The 21977-nt window shown below is 48.7% G+C and overlaps 1 protein-coding gene across 5 annotated transcripts in view; it reads right to left on the reverse strand.

The window, feature by feature from the left end:
* The window catches only part of NOD2 (nucleotide binding oligomerization domain containing 2), a 275792-nt gene that overhangs the window by 98262 nt on the left and 155553 nt on the right, over positions 1 to 21977 (reverse strand). For all 5 annotated transcript variants that reach the window (XM_063945323.1, XM_063945319.1, XM_063945321.1 and 2 more), the window contains one exon: positions 19370 to 19478. In XM_063945323.1, coding sequence (XP_063801393.1) covers positions 19370 to 19478 — 109 coding nt within the window. The remainder of the gene's footprint in view (positions 1 to 19369; positions 19479 to 21977) is intronic.

The following is a 21977-nucleotide window of genomic DNA, read 5'->3' on the forward strand; positions in this document are numbered from 1 at the left end:
CCTCTAGCGTAGGCAGCAGTGCGCATAGGGTTTGCAGCAGGCGCAGCCGCAGGCGTTGGGACACGGACTCTTCCCTTGCCTCCACGTCCTCGGAGGGCCTGTCCTCCTCTGACGGCGGCTTGCACAGGGTTAAGCGTCGCAGACGGCGCGAGCGTCGGCATTCAACCTCGTCCGCCTCCCAAGTCTCGATGGAATCGGACACCGTGCACTGCGCTAATACGGCGGTGCAACGTGGACTAAGGCCCCGGGTCCGGGACAGGATCCGTAAGGGCCAATATGTGAATATTTTCGCTCTTACTAGTGACCATCGGAAAGCCTTACTTTCAGCTAAGAAAAAGGGGCAGGGCAGCGAGGACGCTTTGCGCTCCTACCCGAATTGGGTACGATGTATGTTGATCTTTGCTGCCTGTTACCTAGAGACCCGCCCGGACGAACATATGAACATAGTGCGATATCAATTCCTCATACATGTTCTGTACCATAAGTACAAAGGGTCGGCCTGGCGTCGTTATGATGAGGATTTTCGGCGAAAACAACACGGGCGGCAGATCTATAACTTCGGTAAGAAAGATGTGGAATTGTGCTCGGAACTGACCCAGGGTTCGGCCGGCGCGGAGGAAGGCGGCACGACGAGGCGGTGGGCAAAACGTCCTGCCTCTCGTTCTGCCGGTTTTCGCGGCGGTTCAGGGCGCGCGGGGCATGGAAAATGCTTCGCTTTTAATAATGCCCAATGCGACTTAGGCGGCAGCTGTTGTTTTCGTCACTCCTGTATCCAATGTGGGGGGGGGCCACGGGATTAAGGACTGTCCCAGTCCTGGGGCCGGAGGGGCTTCCGGACCACAGACCCGGCAGAGTCGCGCTCCCGCGGCCTCTGGCGTTGACCACAGCCCCCACCCCAATTAGACTTTGAGCACTCATTCCCTGGCTGCGACGGTACCCGCGTCCGGCGGACGCCCAATTCTTACACTCAGGTTTTGCGTCGGGCTTCCCCTTGCCGATACATGGACGGGTGGGTCCCGGGGCGGGTACGAACCTGCGCTCGGCTAGGGAATTTCCGGACTTGCTCCGCCAGAAGGTGGAGGCTGAGGTGGCGCTAGGTAGAATGGTAGGCCCTTTCCGGGAACCCCCCTTGCCAGACCTGGTCTTGTCCCCCGTGGGCATAGTGCCCAAAAAGACCGTGGGAAAATGTTGGCTTATCCAACATCTGTCCTGTCCTCTGGGGTCATCGGTTAATGATGCCATCGCTCCTGATCAGTGTAGGGTTGTTTACCTATCCTTTGATTCAGCCATAGACACCATCCGGTCGTTTGGTCCGGGGGCAGTGATGTGTAAATTGGACATTCAGTCAGCGTTCCGCCTCCTTCCACTGCACCCGTTCACCTTTCGGTTCATGGGTTTTAAGCTGGACGATGGCTATTACATCGATCGGTGCCTCCCTATGGGCTGTTCTATCTCTTGCGCCTACTTCGAGAGATTCAGTTCTTTCCTCCACTGGTGTCTCGAGCAGGAGACGGGCGAACGGGGAATTTCGCACTACCTGGACGATTTCCTTTTTATCGGCCCATCAGACTCGGATCGCTGCGTCCTCTTGCTGCAGGGGGCTCTTGCCGTCTTCGCACACTTCGGGGTTCCGGTGGCACCTGAGAAGACGGAGGGTCCCTCCGTCTCCTTGGTTTACCTCGGGATTCAGATTGATACGGTCGGTGGTCTGTGTAGGCTCCCTGCGGACAAGGTTTTGCGTTTACACGACGGTATCCTATATGCGCTGGCTGCGGGCAAGCTCACTCTCAAACAGGCTCAATCCTTATTGGGCCTGTTTAACTTTGCTTGCAAGGTTATCCCCATGGGCAGGGTCTTCTGTAGAAAATTGGAACGGGCTACCGTGGGGGTTAGACCCCCGCAAACTTTTTCTTAGGTTGTCTCTCGAAATCCGAAGGGATTTGCAGATTTGGGACGAATTTCTTGTTCGTTTCAACGGCATCTGTATTTGGCAGGCGGCGGCTGTGTCTAGCCCATCCCTGGAGCTTTTCACGGATGCCTCTGGCGCTTACGAGTTCGGAGCTTATTTCGCAGACCGTTGGTGCGCATGTCCCTGGCCTCGGGCCTGGCTTAGCAAGGGCCTCACGACGAACATGTTGTTGCTGGAATATTTCCCATTCTGGTCGCTCTGGAATTGTGGTGCGATGCCCTGCGTAACAAACAGGTTATCTTCTGGTGTGACAATTTGGGCGTCGTTTTTGCCATAAACCGCCAAAAATCCACGTCCTTACCGGTCCTGCGGGTCCTTGCGCAGATAGTCTTGCTATGTTTGGTGAAGAACATTACGTTGCGAGCCAAACATGTCCCTGGCGTGCGTAACGAATTGCGGATGCCCTGTCTCGGGGCGATTGGCATCGGTTTAGGCGCTTGGCTCCGGCAGCGCTAATCCACGGGGAATTATGTCCTGCTTATGTGTGGCAGGTCATCCACCCGGATTGGAGGAGTTAGCACACAGGTCATTGGCCCCTGCTACTTTTACGGCCTATCGGGCCGCCTGGGAGCGGTGGAGTCGCTTCCTCTTGAAACGAGGCCAGCGTGGTAAGACCTCTCACGATTTACTCTTGGATGTTGTACTCCGACAGGATTTCGCGGGCGTCTGTTAGCAGGATTTTGGCAGGTATATCATACTTTCTGGAGCTGCGAGGGGAAGCGGATTTTACGAAGTCCTTTTTCCTCCGGCGGGTGTTGAAAGGTTGGGCTCGGGCGTTCCCGCCCCTCCCGGATACTCGCCTGCCGATCACGGGTGCTTTGCTGAGGCGGATTTTGGGATCCCTACGGAGTATTTGCTCCTCGGGATACGAAGTTCGCCTCTTCATGGCGGCCGTCACGATGGCCTTCCACGGTGCGTTCAGGGTGGGCGAGCTGGTGGCCGTCTCTCGGACTTCTACCTCGCCCATGCTGGCAGCCCACGTCGTCATACGCCCCGACGGTTTGTGGTGCAGGATTCAGCGTTCCAAGACCGACGTAGCCGGCAGGGGACAGTGGGTTCTAATGGGTCGGGCTCGTGCGCGGGGCATTTGTCCAGTTGCCGCGGCCCAAGCTTATTCGTCCCTTCGGCCTCCTACGCCCCCCGGGTGGCTTGTCCATTGTGACAGTTCCCCGTTGACCAGATATCAATTCCGGTCGGTTTTGGGACGTTGTCTTTTGTACCTAGGTCTCTCTCCGGCCGTCTATGGGACTCAATCTTTCCGCATCGGCGCTGCTTCAGCAGCCGCTGCGGCGGGTTGGTCCGAAGTCGAAAACCGGGGTACTGGGTAGGTGGAGGTCTGGTGCAGTCAGACGCTATATCAGGCCTTTTCCTCCCAGTGCGCCCATTTGAGGACTAGCCGCTCGTCGCAGTTGCATTTTGCGATTGCGGGGGCCTTGAGGAATTTTTGTTTTATCGTTGGTTTTACTTACAGCTTTTGCCGGCTAACGAAGTTTTGTTTTTGCCTCAAGTCAAATTGGGTGCCCCCCCCCCCCCCTCTCCACCCCCGTTAGGGTCGCAGTTAGGTTGTCCAATTACATATGCCATCTTTCTCTCATTTTATTAACCTTACTCACATCCTTCTTTTGCAGGACGGCGGTTAGATCCGCACTTTATATGGTTTGTCGGCCATTCGTACATCTATTGGCTGTCCGTGTCGGCTCTGGCCTGTGACACGACTCGGTTTCCGGAGTTGCGGGCCGTGCGCTGGTTGGGGCGTAGAGGCCTCCGCTGGGACGGCCTGCAGGACTGGCTTCGGGCGGCAGTTGGCCGATTTGGATATCCACTGTTTTTGGTCTTGCATCTCGGTGGCAATGATTTGGTGCGCCGCACGGGGCTTGACATTCGCCTCGGGATCAGACGTCAGCTGTTGGAACTTATGGCTGACTGGCCGTTTTGCCTGTTCCTCTGGTCAGACATCATTCCCCGGCGGTCTTGGCGTGGAGCCTTTAACCCCGGGGGGATTGACCTAGTTCGGAGGCGGGTCAATTCGGTTGTCGGTCGTGCTGTCCTCCAGCATGGCGGCCTGGTCGTGCCGCACGGTGGTTTCTCCTACCGGGATCCGACTCTATACCGGTCTGACGGGGTGCATTTGTCGCCAGCTGGCATGGTGATTTTCTTGGATGACATTATTCACGTTCTTCGGTCCCCATAGGTAGTTTTTTCTCTGTTGGATAGTCATTTTGGTTTTTCGTTGCGTTAGTTTGTGTTTAGTTAGTTTTGTCGGCTTTTAGGTCCCTTTAGTTAGTTTTGCGTTCGGTGGCAGGTTGGTAACCTGGCAGTTGGCCGGTTTCTGAACGGTTACTTAATTTTAATTATGAGTTCAAGGTTAGAAGTTTGGGTGTACTTTTAGGAAAATTTCTTAGTCGTTTGAATTAGCCTACGGGTATCACTTTACCAAGTGGAGTCCATTAATTGGTATAAACATATGTGGGTGGCAGGGCCGGTGGCCCAATTTTTTACCCCGTAGGGGCGGAGCGTACCTCCATCCCTACAACTGTTGGTGGGCAGGGGTAGTGGCAGAAAGTCGACCCCTGTCCTTGGATTTTTGATCGTCAATGTTTGGGATGGAGGCAGGAGGCCGATCCCGGAACATCGGGGGCAGAAGGCTCCCTCACACATATGTTTTTTATTGCTTGCTTTTTCTGTATTATAATGTTTTTTCACCCATGTTACGTTTATCATGTTTAACCGTTCTTCTCCCCGCCACCTTAGTTAGAGAGGGAAGTCTGTATTTTAGTGTTAGTATTTAATAGGCCTTCCTCTCAGTCAGAAAATAAAAGCTGACCCCCTTTCACGCCAATTACAGTTGTGGTGTCTTTATTTTATAAGATAAGTGTGCTTGAGTGGCGAGTGGATGCATCTGACGTGTGAGGTTTAAAGATCACATAAGTGACAAATGCCAGGATGCTCTACCTGCGGGTATCTGGTATCACGGGCATGTGGGAAATACTGTGAAAACAGTAACAGATGCAACTTCCTGTATTTTCATCTTATGGAACTAGAAGTGAAATGTGAATTGAAACTAATTTCTTGGTACAGGGAATCTGAGGACATGTCAGTTCCAAGAATCAGAAGTCAAAATGCTACATTACTAGAGGCTGCTCTGCTGTGACATGCTGTACAGAAATGATTACATATTACACTCACTTATCTCACTTTTTCTGCAAATGACAAGAAAACCAAGGTTTTACCTTGCAATGTCAATGAGGTTATCATTATGGTACACTAACAAAGGCATAAACTGTACAGTGGCCTGATGCTGAGACAGCCACAAAGTCAATCTTGTACACAGTGGAGCATACTTACCTACTTTTTGGCAGCTCTCTCCGGGAGAGAGCTGCCAGGACGGCTCAGTGGAGGGGCTGGGCTGAACAGTGATGAGAGGAGGAGGCGTAACAGGGTGTGGCGGAGGAGGGGCAGAGGCAGAACGAGGGCGGGGTTACAGCGGGACACTGCTTAAGCCACGCCCCCCGCTCTGTAATGCCGCTATAACCGGCATTTTACAGCAGGGGGCGTGACTATGATGACGCGATTCAACAAGAATCGCGTCATCTACTGTCCGGACCGCCCACTTTACTCTCAAAGTGGGCGGCCGGGCAGGGGGGTACTGAAAAACCGGGAGACTTGCCTGCTCTTCCGTGGGGCCGGGAGGGTCACCCGATTTTCGGGAGCCTCCCGGCCATTCCGGGAGAGTAGGCAAGTATGCAGTGTAGTGATTTTGTGCCACTGCGCATATAAGTCACACTACACGTGTGCCACTATGGGTTTGCAGCGGTGATCACAGTGAGGTTTTACTCGGAAGGGGATGGTGACTCAAATGAGGGCGTGTCGCAGTCATTTCTGGGGTATGTTTCTGCCTACGACTACAATCCCATATGGAGAAAAAATGGCTCTCCGTCTTACTTCCAGCAGCCATGCTGTGCAAGCCCAGGGTTACTCGGAAAGGTCGATATGCGTCTGATGGTTGCGTCTTCGTACAGAAGCGGTGGATCTCAGACCCCTCCAGGAAGCACCTCGATACAAATTTTGATGGCTGCGACGTCTGCATATTTTTGCACAGTTGCCGCTTACAGAATTGCAGCTGTGACATTTGTGCACATCACTGAATCAGGTCCAGTGTCCTCACATGTTTTATTCATATCACACTATGGTTCTGACTCAGAGATTTCTCAGGTGTTTGCAGATCTACGCAGGCGCAGAGGCCACACAGCTTATATGCAGATGTGTTTCTGAGATGTTGGTCGCAGTGCCGCAAATGCCGAAGCCTGACTGAAATGATGCTGGCATTTGGGGGCGGTGACGGGGAGCGGAAATTCCAAAAACTGAGGGTTTGTTTGGCCCTATAGGTTCCATTTCATGAGGACAGTCATTCAACCACCTGCAGAGCACCCCTATCGCATAAAGGGGCAGATGGACTAAGCCTTAGAAGAGAGAGATACACTGGATACAGCACCAGCCAATCAGCTCGTAACTGACATTTTTCAAAAACAGCCTGTAACATGGCAGTTAGGAACTGATTGGCTAATACTTTATCTCACTCCACTTTATCTCTCTCCAAGGCATAGTACATCAGCCCCTAATGCATTAGATCCTTGGTAAAATGCAACAATGTATTAAATGTAAAGATGATCTGGCAAGAAGTTTTATCACAGAGCAGGAGAAGTAGCCTGCTGGGGAGGGAGCAGGAAGAGGTGAGTCTGTGCCACTGTCTCTATTCTTTGGCAGCTGATCCGTTACTATGACACCATGCTGAGATGGCGTTAGATTTATTTTTAGAGAGAGAAAACCTGGAGACATCATTGCTTGTCTGAAGCAAGTGTCCGCATAGTGCTGCAGAGGCAAAGTCCAGCGCTGCTTGTGGTTTAGGTGGAGCAATCACTGATTTCTCCAGCGAGAACCATTTTCACCAGAGATCTGGATCTTCTCCGGTTGATAAATTACTTTTTAGTACTTCAAACCATGTTTGGCTAGTATGATAGGGGATTGCTGACTCACAGGGGTCAAACATCCTGGACTCAGAGCCTATATAGTTTCTAGCTGTGACCGGACGGTCCCGTACGACAGCACTCACCGCTTTCGAGTCCCGTCCCCAGTCACAGAATGGAGTTTTAGGTCACACCGGACCAGGCCACACAGGGTATTCCCGCTTACCGTCAGTAACCACATGTTACTGACTACACCCACTGCGCAATGGGCGGGTACTACGCTGCCAACACCAGACTCCTCGTAGCCATGGCATCTGGAACCACGGTTCTGCTGTGTATGTGTCGACACACTGTCTTACCACCCCTGTGTGGTGTTGACGAATCCCCAAACGTTGCTTGCCTAAGCACAGCACAGTAGCAGGAGGAAGGCGGAGCTTGGAGACGCTGGGTACACCCCGTACAGCCGGAAAACGGAGCTGGGTTTCGCCTAGCCCTGCAGGTCACAAGATGAAGCGGTCGTCTTGATGCAAATGATGTTCTAAAGAGAACTTTTCCCTATTGCTAGGGGCAACAGCAATACAGCAAGATGTTACAGCAGAAAGTAGTTGGTATAATACACCCTGGAGCTCACAGGCCTCCTCTTTTTATACAGTAAAACCACAATACATCTCAGGGGGTAGTTTTCTCCTGAGTCCTTTCCATCCAATCAGGATATCTTACAACATTTAAAAACATTAAATTTTAAAAGGATATAAGTGCATGAAGCAATTTCCTCCTTCCTGTCACACAGACAAAGTTTGGTGTCATATAAACTCCAATTCCTACCACCTGGGAGTTTACACTTCGCCATTGATACATTTATCACATACGGTTTGTATTTGATTTTTCAAACAAATGTTCTTCGTCCTTTTCCTGTCACATACAGACAAAGGGGGTCATTCCGACCCGATCGCTCGCTGCAGTTGTTCGCAGCGCAGCGATCGGGTCGGAACTGCACCTGCGCCAGCGCCGCAGTGCGCATGCGAGACGGCCGAAGACCGTCATTCCCTAGCGATCGCCTCTGCCTCATTGACAGGCAGACGTGGTCGCTGGGCGGGAGGGGGCGGTACGGCGGCATTTGGCCGCCGTTTTGGGGGCACGGTCCGGCCAACGCAGGCGTGGGGCAGCAACGAGCAACTCCTGGTCAGCCGCAGGAGATGCGCTGGCCGGGAGTTACTCAACAAGTACAAAAGCATCGCCGCTGATAGCCTGATATGCGGGGCGGGCTAGCCCTGTGCTGGACATCCCCCCGCATGTCTGGGAACATGGGAACATGATCGTAGATGTGCTAAATTTTGCACTGCTACGATCAATTCGGAATGACCCCCAAAGTCTTTGTAATTTAAACACAAATCTGCATACTAGATAATGCAGCCTAAGAAATCTTACATCAAACTGTTGTTAAACGAAACCTACTAGTTTGCATTCATAAAACACAATGTGATTAACATGTTCCTGTCTCTCTCACACCTCCATGTAAAACCAGTTTTGGCTTATCACACAACAGGAGATGCTGGAGACACAAACAGTCTTCTCACCACACCTTCGTTTGTATCTCAAAGAATATGTTCGGCCACCAAAAGCCACCCAATTGTCACCTATTCCCTGCTGGATCTAGGACAATTAACATACGATTTTCTATGTAAAAGTGTCTCAAGAACTATTGTCAAGGCCTTCTTAGAAACAAAATACCTTGTACTTTTCTCATAAGTGCCCGGTCCATGCAGTTCTATAACCGTGCAGTCCATCATTCTCCAAACTGCACAGCGATATAACATATGACACATTATTAAACATATTTTTAAACAGTCCGCGCCTGGCACCGTAAGTACATTTAACAGTGGCGCCAAGCGCCTATTGTCCTTAAAATGGCGCCGGGCACTTTAAGGGTTAACGGGCAATCATGTACAAGGTATGGTTTAGCCTTTTTCGTGATTTCTTCTTTTAAAAAAGTCAGAGTTTGGCCAGCATCCCGCACGGCCGGACTTCATTACATACCGGCCCATGTATCTTCTCATGACTACTGACAATAGTTTGCCCTCAGCCAGCAGACTTCAAATCTGCTCCGCTGTCTCAGTGGTGGAGCGCTGAGCTAGTCACGTGACTACATCTCATCATGGAGTAAACTTCCAACACTTCTATAACTTGCTCTAATGCTGGGGATACACTGTCCAATTATTGCACTGATAAGCAGATAGTCCTCTGACCAGGCAATAACTGGGAAATGTACTTGTCACTGACCTGGATTGGGAGTGTTGTGAACTCGGGGGCTCCTCCGATGGTCGGGAAGAGGCACCACAGCTGGGTCGGAGCAGAGAAGGCCGGATATAGGCTTTCCTCATACAGGACTCTGACAATTGTGTTTGATGAAGAAATGCTGATGAACTTTATTTAGGGAAGGGAGCAATACAGCAACACATGGAAGAAAGAGGACTGGTGGGCAATGTCAAAGGCTACTGAAGAGTTTGTGAGCGATGTTTAAAGGTACATGAATAAAGAACTTGTGAGCGATGGTGGAAGACACTAAAGAATTCGTGAGCGATGTTTAAAGTCACTGATGATTGAAGAACTTGTGAGCGATGTTTAAAGACACTGATGAATGAAGAATTTGTGAGCGATGATACAGACACTGATGAATGAAGAACTTGTGAGCGGTGATAATGACACTGATGAATGAAGAACTTGTGAGCGATGATAAAGACACTGGTGAATGAAGAACTTGTGAGCGATGATAGAGACACTGATGAATTGAGAACTTGTGAGCGGCGATAAAGACACTGATGAATGAAGAACTTGTGAGCGATGATAAAGACACTGGTGAATGAAGAACTTGTGAGCGATGATAAAGACACTGATGAATGAAGAACTTGTGAGCGATGATAAAGACACTGATGAATGAAGAACTTGTGAGCGATGATAAAGACACTGGTGTATGAAGAACTTGTGAGCAATGATAAAGACACTGGTGAATGAAGAACTTGTGAGCGATGATAAAGACACTGATGAATGAAGAACTTGTGAGCGATGATAAAGACACTGGTGAATGAAGAACTTGTGAGCGATGATAAAGACACTGAAGATTTTGTGAGCAGTGTTCAAAGACGCTGATGATTGAAGAACTCGTGAGCGATGTTTAAAAACACTGAAGACTAGGTGAGCGAGCAGCACGATATGCTGGGAAAGCTGACTGGAAGCTGATAACTCTAGGAGGTAGCACAGCGGTCACAGGAGCACTGGAGATCACCTCTGGAAAAGCGACGATATTCAGGCGCCGGAGCTCTGCCCTGCGTCTGGTTTTGAATCTCTCGCCCTAACAGGATTGGTGGAGCGGTTCTGTGACGCCACCCACTCCCGCCCACGTGACGCCGGGTGCAATGGCGGCGCCCACACTCCGGGAAACCGCCGGGAGCAGCGCCAGCCAGACGCCGGGACCCGATGACCTCCGGAGGCTGGGGCCGCCAGACGGACCAGCAGACACGCAGGGGTAAGCGCGGCGGCTGCTGCCTCTGGTGTGTGACAGTACCCCCTCCTCCAGGAGTGGCCCCTGGACACTTCCCGGGCTTTGTTGGATGTCTGGAATGGAAGATCCGCACTAGTCGGGGAGCCGTGACTTCAGCAGCTTTGACCCAGCTCCTCTCCTCAGGACCATAACCTTTCCATTCTACCAGATACTGTAGATTCTTGTGAAGATAACGAGAGTCAAGAATAGCTTTAATTTCAAATTCCGTTCCAGCTTCAGTCTCTATAGAGGTTGGCCTAGGAGATTCTGAATGGAACCGATTCAAAACAAGAGGACGAAGGAGAGAGACATGGAAAGAATTTGGTACCCGAAAGTGGGAAGGCAATCCCAATTTGTAGACAACCGGGTTCAGGACTTGCAACACGGGGTAAGGACCAATGAACCTTGGAGCAAACTTCATAGCAGGCACTCTTAAACGGAGATTGCGGGTAGAGAGCCATACCCTGTCACCCACTTTGTATTGGGGAGCTGCCCGTCGCTTCCTATCCGCAAAGAATTTGTAGCGGCCGGAGATTTTCTTGAGGTTAGCATGAACCCTACTCCAGATTTGACTGAAGTGCCGGAGAGTAGAGGCTGCAGCAGGAACATCTTCCGGAGGACAGATGGGTAATTCTGGAACTTGAGGATGGAATCCATAATTAATAAAGAATGGAGACTCACCAGTGGAGGAATGGTACAGATGATTATGGGCAAACTCGGCCCAGGGTAACAGTTCCACCCAATTGTCTTGCGAAGGAGAGAGATAAACGCGGAGAAAAGTCTCTAAATCCTGATTGACGCGTTCAGTTTGCTCATTGGTTTGAGGATGGTAAGCAGATGAGAACTTGAGCTTTATTTGTAAGGCAGAGCAGAGGGCCCTCCAGAATCTTGCCGTGAACTGCACCCCCCGATCAGAGACTATCTCCTGAGGTAACCCGTGCAAGCGGAAGTGTTCACGAATGAATAAAGAAGCCAACTTGAGAGCTGACGGTAACCCGGTCAATGGAATAAAATGTGCCATTTTAGAAAAGCGGTCAATAATCACCCAGATGGTATTATGAGATGACCCTTGGAGAAGGGTAATTCGGTAACAAAGTCCATCGAAATATGGGTCCAAGGTCTCTTAGGAATGGTCAGTGGATGAAGCAACCCCCGCAGGAGGCAGACGAAGAGTTCTGTGCTGAGCACATTGAGGACATGAGTTGACATAATCCTGTATATCCTTCTTCATAGTATCCCACCAGTATGACCTTCGTAGAAATTCCCACATTATTTGAATTCCAGGATGACCGGAAAACTTGGAGATATGAGCCCACTGCAACAATTTCGGTCGAAATTTAGCTGGTACAGACATTCTCCCAGGAGGAGGAGGAGCCAGAGTGGTAGGAGCTGCAGAAATAGGGACTGGACTGAGAATCAAAGCCTTTTCAACTGAATTTTCTTCATCCGAGGCCGTTAAGGAACGAGATAGAGCATCAGCCTTAGTGTTAAAAGTTCCGGCCCGGTACTTAATGATGAACGAGAAACGAGTGAAGAAGAGCGCCCATCTAGCTTGACGGGGATTCAAGCACTGGGCCGTCTTGAGATACAGCAAGTTCTTGTGATCGGTGTAAATCGTAATTAGATGTTTAGCACCTTCCAATAAGTACCTCCATTCTTCTAGGGCAGATTTTATCGCCAGAAGTTCCTGGTCTCCAATGGTGTAGTTTCGTTCAGCGGGAGAGAACTTGCGAGAATGGAAACCACATGGATGTAACTTCCCATCAGAGGAGTACTGGGAAAGTACGGCACCGATGCCTACCGAGGAAGCATCGACCTCCAAGAAGAATGGTTTGAAAAATTTGGTTGCTGGAGTACCGGAGCGGACATAAAGGCTGCTTTCAACCGGGCGAACACTGCTACCGCTTCAGAAGACCAGTGACTTGGGTCAGACCCCTTTTTGGTTAGGGCAGTAATAGGTGCCACAATGGTAGAGAATCCCTTTATGAATTTCCGGTAGTAATTCGCAAAACCCAGAAATCTTTGTACTGCTTTCAAGGAGAGAGGCTGAGTCCAGCCCCGAATGGCAGTGAGTTTTTAGGATCCATGCGGAGCTCCGTACCTGAAATGACATAGCCAAGAAATGGAATTGAAGGGACCTCAAAGGTACATTTGGAAATCTTGCCGTAGAGATGATTCCTTCGTAGGCGAAGAAGTACTTCCTTGACCTGTACTCTGTGCTCTGTGAGATTCTTAGAAAATATCAGAATGTCATCCAAATATACCACTACGCTTAGGTATAACATGTCCCGGAATATCTCATTCACAAATCCCTGGAAAACAGCAGGGGCATTGCTGAGGCCAAACGGCATTACCAAATATTCATAATGCCCGTCCCTGGTATTGAAGGCCGTCTTCCATTCGTCCCCCTGTCGGATGCGTATCAAATTATAGGCTCCCCTTAAATCGAGCTTAGTGAAGACGTGGGCTCCGCAAACCCTATCAAATAGCTCTGTGATGAGCGGCAAAGGGTATTTGTTCTTAACGGTGATATCGTTTAAGCCCCGATAGTCAATACGCGGTCTTAACCCTCCGTCCTTCTTCTTCACAAAAAAGAAACCTGCTCCCGCCGGTGAGGTAGAGGGGCGAATGAATCCTTTCAGCAAATTAGACTTGATGTAGTCCGACATAGCTTGGGTCTCGGGTAAAGACAAGGGGTAAGTACGTCCCCGGGGTGGCATTTTCCCTGGGATGAGCTCAATGGGACAGTCCCAGGGTCTATGGGGTGGTAACTGATCGGCCGCCTACTCCGAAAAGACATCTGTGAACTCCCGATAGACCTCCGGAATGAGCTCTTCATCCGACTTGGAAGATACCCGGAGCGGGTAGACAGGAGTGAGACAATTAGAATGACAAAAAGAACTCCAGGACAGTATTTGTGACGACTTCCAGTCGACGTGAGGGTTGTGAATTTTAAGCCAAGGAAGACCTAGAACCAGATCGTGGGGCATCTCCCGAACTCCAGATGTTCTTGATGCAGAGCTCCCACCTGCAGCCTGATTGGCACTGTGCGACTGGTAATAAGACCATTAGAAATTTGGGTACCATTGATGGCGGTTAACGTAATAGGCCGTTTGACAGACTCTAACTGTAACCCTAAGTTCTGGACACAAGAAAGGGAAAAAAATTCCCTGCAGCCCCAGAGTCCAGCAAAGCTTTAACAGGTTTGGCTATTGACTCAGGAAACAGAGACACGGAGAGTAAACAGTCCACTGTCGGAGAAGGTTTAGATGTAATTCCTAACTCGACTCCTCCGGAACAAGCAAGGACTGCCCGTTTCCCGGACGGGACTTGCAGAACTTGAGAAAATGATCCGCGGCTCCACAGTAGAGGCAGAGTCTACCCTTTTGCTTAGGGTTTGCTTAGACGGGAGAGACCGGAATCTGGATCGATCTGACCAACTACGTTCGCCTCCCTGTTCCTGCAAGCGAAGATCCACCTTTACACAGAGTGAGATCAACTGTTCTAAGTAATCTGGCAGATCCCTAGTGATCAGTTCGTCCTTTAGGCGGTCGGAGAGCCCGTTCCAAAAGGCAGCCCGGCGAGCATCATTATTCCAGCGTAGTTCTGAAGCTATGGTCTGGAAGTGAATCACATACTGCCCCACTGAACGGGAGCCTTGTCGGACTCGGAGCAAGTGTGAAGAAGCAGCGGTCGTTCTGCCGGGCTCATCAAAGATCCTTCGAAATGACGCAATGAAATTGGTGTAACTAGAAACCAAAGGATCAGATCGCTCCCACAATGGTGACACCCAATCCAACGCTGAACCTTCCAGTAAGGAAATAATGTACGCCACCTTGGACCGATCCGTGGGGAAGTTGTGCAAAAGAAGTTCAAAATGCACCTCGCATTGGTTGAGAAAACCACGGCAATTCTTTGGATTCCCATTATAGCGAGAGGGAGTGGGAAGCTTAAGGCGTGACCTAGTTCCAGACAAGGATTGAACATTACTAGGGACAACCACTGGAGCGGGCACTGGAGCTGGAGCCGGAACTACTGAAGCCAGAGAAGCCTGAATTTGAGCCAGCCGACCGGATAATTCCTGGAGATACTGCATCACCTGGCTCTGTGCAGCCTCCTGACTCTGAACTCGGGAAACCAAGTCCTGGATGGCACTTGCCTCTGGGTTCCGATCCCCCGGGTCCATGGGGCCTGAGTATACTGTCACTGACCTGGATTGGGAGTGTTGTGAACTCGGGGGCTCCTCCGATGGTCGGGAAGAGGCACCACAGCTGGGTCGGAGCAGAGAAGGCCGGATATAGGTTTTCCTCATACAGGACTCTGACAATTGTGTTTGATGAAGAAATGCTGAAGAACTTTATTTAGGGAAGGGAGCAATACTGCAACACATGGAAGAAAGAGGACTGGTGGGCAATGTCAAAGGCTACTGAAGAGTTTGTGAGCGATGTTTAAAGGTACATTAATAAAGAACTTGTGAGCGATGGTGGAAGACACTAAAGAATTCGTGAGCGATGTTTAAAGTCACTGATGATTGAAGAATTTGTGAGCGATGATACAGACACTGATGAATGAAGAACTTGTGAGCGGTGATAAATGATAATGACACTGATGAATGAAGAACTTGTGAGCGGCGATAAAGACACTGATGAATGAAGAACTTGTGAGCGATGATAAAGACATTGGTGAATGAAGAACTTGTGAGCGATGATAAAGACACTGATGAATGAAGAACTTGTGAGCGATGATAAAGACACTGATGAATGAAGAACTTGTGAGCGATGATAAAGACACTGATGAATGAAGAACTTGTGAGCGATGATAAAGACACTGATGAATGAAGAACTTGTGAGCGATGATAAAGACACTGGTGAATGAAGAACTTGTGAGCGATGATAAAGACACTGGTGAATGAAGAACTTGTGAGCGATGATAAAGACACTGATGAATGAAGAACTTGTGAGCGATGATAAAGACACTAGTGAATGAAGAACTTGTGAGCGATGATAAAGACACTGATGAATGAAGAACTTGTGAGCGATGATAAAGACACTGATGAATGAAGAACTTGTGAGCGATGATAAAGACACTGGTGAATGAAGAACTTGTGAGCGATGATAAAGACACTGGTGAATGAAGAACTTGTGAGCGATGATAAAGACACTGATGAATGAAGAACTTGTGAGCGATGATAAAGACACTGGTGAATGAAGAACTTGTGAGCGATGATAAAGACACTGATGAATGAAGAACTTGTGAGCGATGATAAAGACACTAGTGAATGAAGAACTTGTGAGCGATGATAAGGACACTGATGAATGAAGAACTTGTGAGCGATGATAAAAACACTGGTGAATGAAGAACTTGTGAGCGATGATAAAGACACTGAAGATTTTGAGCAATGTTCAAAGACGCTGATGATTGAAGAATTGGATTCCCATTATAGCGAGAGGGAGTGGGAAGCTTAAGGCGTGACCTAGTTCCAGACAAGGATTGAACATTACTAGGGACAACCACTGGAGCGGGCACTGGAGCTGGAGCCGGAACTACTGAAGCCAGAGAAGCCTGAATTTGAGCCAGCCGACCGGATAATTCCTGGAGATACTGCATCACCTGGCTCTGTGCAGCCTCCTGACTCTGAACTCGGGAAACCAAGTCCTGGATGGCACTTGCCTCTGGGTTCCGATCCCCCGGGTCCATGGGGCCTGAGTATACTGTCACTGACCTGGATTGGGAGTGTTGTGAACTCGGGGGTTCCTCCGATGGTCGGGAAGAGGCACCACAGCTGGGTCGGAGCAGAGAAGGCCGGATATAGGTTTTCCTCATACAGGACTCTGACAATTGTGTTTGATGAAGAAATGCTGAAGAACTTTATTTAGGGAAGGGAGCAATACTGCAACACATGGAAGAAAGAGGACTGGTGGGCAGTGTCAAAGGCTACTGAAGAGTTTGTGAGCGATGTTTAAATGTACATTAATAAAGAACTTGTGAGCGATGGTGGAAGACACTAAAGAATTCGTGAGCGATGTTTAAAGTCACTGATGATTGAAGAATTTGTGAGCGATGATACAGACACTGATGAATGAAGAACTTGTGAGCGGTGATAAATGATAATGACACTGATGAATGAAGAACTTGTGAGCGCCGATAAAGACACTGATGAATGAAGAACTTGTGAGCGATGATAAAGACATTGGTGAATGAAGAACTTGTGAGCGATGATAAAGACACTGATGAATGAAGAACTTGTGAGCGATTATAAAGACACTGATGAATGAAGAACTTGTGAGCGATGATAAAGACACTGATGAATGAAGAACTTGTGAGCGATGATAAAGACACTGGTGAATGAAGAACTTGTGAGCGATGATAAAGACACTGGTGAATGAAGAACTTGTGAGCGATGATAAAGACACTGATGAATGAAGAACTTGTGAGCGATGATAAAGACACTGGTGAATGAAGAACTTGTGAGCGATGATAAAGACACTGGTGAATGAAGAACTTGTGAGCGATGATAAAGACACTGATGAATGAAGAACTTGTGAGCGATGATAAAGACACTGGTGAATGAAGAACTTGTGAGCGATGATAAAGACACTGATGAATGAAGAACTTGTGAGCGATGATAAAGACACTAGTGAATGAAGAACTTGTGAGCGATGATAAAGACACTGGTGAATGAAGAACTTGTGAGCGATGATAAAGACACTGATGAATGAAGAACTTGTGAGTGATGATAAAAACACTGGTGAATGAAGAACTTGTGAGCGATTATAAAGACACTGAAGATTTTGAGCAATGTTCAAAGACGCTGATGATTGAAGAACTTGTGAGCGCTGTTTAAAGACACTGGAGACTAGGTGAGCGAGCAGCACGATATGCTGGGAAAGCTGACTGGATGCTGGAAACTCTAGGAGGTAGCACAGCGGTCACAGGAGCACTGGAGATCACCTCTGGAAAAGCGACGATACTCAGGTGCCGGAGCTCTGCCCTGCGTCTGGTTTTGAATCTCTCGCCCTAACAGGATTGGTGGAGCGGTTCTGTGACGCCACCCACTCCCGCCCACGTGACGCCGGGTGCAATGGCGGCGCCCACACTTCGAGGAACCGCCGGGAGCAGCGCCAGCCAGACGCCGGGACCCGACGATCGCCGGAGGCGGGGGCCGCCAGACGGACCAGCAGACGCGCAGGGGTAAGCGAGGCGGCCGCTGCCTCTGGTCTGTGACAGTACTGTATTGCCGCTACCCATCATTAATTATTGGTTCGATGGATAGATCCGATAGCGGTCTGCTGCGTCAGGCAGTGTATGCACTGGTGCAGCCGACCACCCGACCCATACACTATCGTGACCATGATATCTGCTGCTTTCAGGCTGACTGTCAGTGAATGCCCAGCATAAGGCAGTGGTTCCCAATGTCAGCCCTCAAGTTTTCTGTTTATGGAATCATGTGGGATAATTATTAATCCAGCAAAATAGATATCGTACCTGTGCATGATTAAAGACATCCACAAAATGTGACCTGTTGGTGGTACTTGAGGACTGCACTTGAGAACCCCTCATCGAAGGATTCTCAATGCTTCACAAGATGGAATCAGACTGTTTTGCAGGTAATTCCTTGCAGCCTACACAGCAGACCTAACCCATACATGCCGACATCCTGGCTGCTCTCTCCGGGAGAGAGCAGCCAGGTCGGCTCAGCAGCGGAGCGGTGCAGGGCTATGACGTCCATAGGGGGCGGGGCGGATGCGGAATGGGGGCTGGTTATGATTATCATAGTACATCATTTAAGCCACGCCCCCTGCTCTGCAATGCCGCGATTACCGGCAATATACAGCAGCGGGCATGGCTGTGATTCTTGCTGAATCGCGTCATCGACTGCCCGGACTGCCCACTTTACTCAGTAAGTGGGTGGCCCGGCAGGGGGGGGACCTGAAAAATAAGGGAGACTTGCCTGCTCTACCGGGAGGGCGCGAGGGTTACCTGATTTTCGGGAGCCTCCTGCCCATTCCGGTAGAGTAGGCAAGTATGACCTAACCTGAAACAGTAACTAAAGCACAACAAATGTAAGAAATTGTGTTCACAAATGATATACTGTACGTGGACCATATCACAGGCCCACGGCACTGATGCCACTTGCTTTCTGCAAGAGACCAAGAGCGTATAACAACTGAATCCCTAAGGCCAAAAAAAATAGCATTTGATGCAGAAAGCAATGTTAACTGTACCGATTGGTTCAAATATGTCCAGGCACCATTTCCTTACAGAAGCTTCACTCATATGGATCTGGCAATCTATTGGCATATTACTGTACTCTGGGGGTCATTCCGAGTTGGTCGCTCGTTGACGATTTTCGCTATACTGCGATTAGTCGCTTACTGCGCATGCGCAAGGTTTGCAGAGCGCATGCGCTTAGTTATTTTACACAAAAGTTAGGTATTTTACTCACGGCATAACAAAGCTTTTTCACCGTTCTGCTGATCGGAGTGTGATTGACAGGAAGTGGGTGTTTCTGGGCGGAAACTGACCGTTTTCTGGGAGTGTGCAGAAAAACGCTGGCGTTTCAGGAAAAAACGCGGGAGTGGCTGGAGAAACGGGGGAGTGTATGGGCGAACGCTGGGTGTGTTTGTGACATCAAACCAGGAACGAAACTGACTGAACTGATCGCAGTGTAGGAGTAAGTCTCGAGCTACTCAGAAACTGCTAAGAATTTTCTATTCGCAATTCTGCTAATCTTTCGTTCGCAATTCTGCTAAGCTAAGATTCACTCCCAGTAGGCGGCGGCTTAGCGTGTGCAATGCTGCTAAAAGCAGCTAGCGAGCGAACAACTCGGAATGAGGGCCTCTGTTCTTACTGCTTCCTGAGGAAATATAAATATTAAGTACAAGGTATTCCACTTACCATCTGCAACTTGTGCTGCGCCCCCCTGCTCTACGCTGCGGAGAAATGCTATCAGATAATGGGCTGGATCATTTCCCTTTAACCTGATGAGATCAAGGAGTCGTCTTGCCTGATCAAAACAAAGAAACAACAAGTTTATGTACAAGTGATTGTCTACTATTGATAGAGAAACATACACAATTTGCTCAGTAGCTGGTGTCAAAGTCAGAAAAATATCACTATGCACACTGCCATATTTGCACCTCATGCGAGCTCCCGCTGCGCGTGCAAGAGCTCTCCCGTGCGTGCGCATACTCGCCTTCGCGTGCACCCGCAGGCGCACGATATGCGGATTTACGGTAGAGTTTGTATGCGTCTAGCGGGCGACTCAATCGATATGTATTTATACCATATAATGTATTTTGAAGATTATGGTCCCTTTGATAGATTCTGAAAGTTTAATTAATGTAGCATGTTCATGGACAGAGAGATTCCTCTTTGTCTGATACAAAGGGTCAGACAAGGATTATACAGTGGTGTTTAGTATCCATCGGAAGAGTATTTAATTAGCAATATTCCGGTGTTGGTTTGAAGCGGATTAATCGCTCGTGCGAATAGTTATGGACATAAGAAGTTTAAGTCCATTTACTATTATTTGCACTTACTTATCCATGCGGCGGGAAACCTAGTTTCCCACCCACCTGAGCAGTTGGAAGTAGACTCAGCCCACCTGTATGAATCAACCTATGACCTTTTGTTTTAGTGCGAAGACGAATTCCTGTGTCCAATGAACAATGAGATTGTAGGGACCATTGAATTGTATTGTGTGTGGGGCATAAATAGACAAGCCGATCTTATCCAGCTCTCACTCTTCAACGGTTCTCATTGCTGATAATCGGGAGCTGGATATCCAGAGGCGCATGCGATCGTTCCCCTTTGTGCGTAAGTTTTTCTCCGCAATCATATTGTCTTTCTTGTTGTTCTGAGCCATATCTCTCTCTCTCTCTTCTCTTTCTCTCTCGTTTCTCTTATATAGTTATTGTACTGATATTGTATTTCATGTGTGGTTATCTGGTTAGGGAGTCTATGTTATATTGGTAGTGTATGACTTGTATTGTATTATTCTTTATGAACGTTCATTCATTTCCTTAAAAGGCGTTAGACCCTTAGACCGGTATTGTGTGTTCATTATATCGCAGTGGGTAATAGGAGCGTCTCTATCGCTCAAACAGCTTTAGTGTAAGCCATCTTACACTGTGTTGCATTCTCATCTTATCACTACACCAAGGTTTACTGCATAATACACTGTTTTATGGTATAGTTATAAAGGTTTAACATAGTGAGCGTCTGCGCCGCTGGTGATCTCCTCGTGGTCCTGAGCGTCCGCTACGCTATAGCGAATCATTACGTTAGTCGGCAGCCAATAGCGGGCCTGCCTGTGATCTCTTGGCCGTGAGCGAACGTAACGCTTGAGCGTCTCGACTACGGCTAAGCGATTGTTACGCAACGTGTGTACCCTTACGGTATTCCATACGCTAATAGCGTACAGTGTTCTTAGACCTCTTAAAGGGTTTTAAGTAAGATAAATATTTAGCTTTATCAATTGGCGGCTCGTCCGTCCTTCACATATCTCTGCTAGGTAATTTCAGCAGACATTATCCATCAGCAAAGGGCGGGAGATCATATTCCTCGCAGTGCTGTCTGGATAAGCGTCTGCTTCACTTAGTAAAGGGTGCTGAGGGAATCCGGAACCGGAGGTAAGAACAACACGCTAGTGTCTTTTAAAACTGTTTATTTCTGTCTTGCGTACGCACGCACGCACGCACGCACGCACATATCTGCATTTCTTTTCATTCGTGTATTTTCATATATCACTCTTTTGTTTGCCATTCTATAATTGATAAACGTGCTAAGAGAGATTTGTCGCTATTTCATAGTTAAAGTATAAAAGTAATACATTAAGAAATAAATTGCAAAGCACACACACAGCTCTACCTAAAGATACAAGGAGAGATTGGTGTGGTGTTCGGTAGATGATCGAGGATCACCTAAATTGATAAACGTGTACATTGTGTTACGGTGGATAGTTGCTTTGTGTACACGTGTCTCTAACAAAGGGTGAGACTCGCGTACGCAACTCAAAGGCCGACGCACGCAGCGTATATTACGCAACGGAGCGTCCGGGTACGCCCACGTAACTCAAATCACACGCTAGTGTTATTGTAACAGGCGAAAAGGTGGCAACGCGATAAATAGCGCAAATCTATTTTAGTGTCCGAAATTTAGACTAACAGATCCTTCTCCAAATTTACAACACATCTGGTCTAAAGGAAAGAAAATTTCTGCGCAGAAATAGAAATAGAAACAAAAGTGTACATGTGGTGAGTGAGTGTTTGCATATATAAGTTTATACAATTTTTTGAGGTTGAACCACAAGAAGTCGAGTTCTCGCAGGGTACATACATGTAAGTGACGTGCATGGTGGCAAGGGAGGCATCCTTTGTTAAACATAAAATCTCAGCATTAGAGTATAGCAGACCAGGAGGTCTATTGTAGCACAGACCAGGAGGTCCGGAATTGACCAGGAGGTCCAGGTACAGCAGACAAAGAAGTCCGCTATAAATAGAGA

The sequence above is a fragment of the Pseudophryne corroboree genome, chromosome 11, assembly GCF_028390025.1.
Source record: "Pseudophryne corroboree isolate aPseCor3 chromosome 11, aPseCor3.hap2, whole genome shotgun sequence".
Taxonomy (NCBI): domain Eukaryota; kingdom Metazoa; phylum Chordata; class Amphibia; order Anura; family Myobatrachidae; genus Pseudophryne; species Pseudophryne corroboree.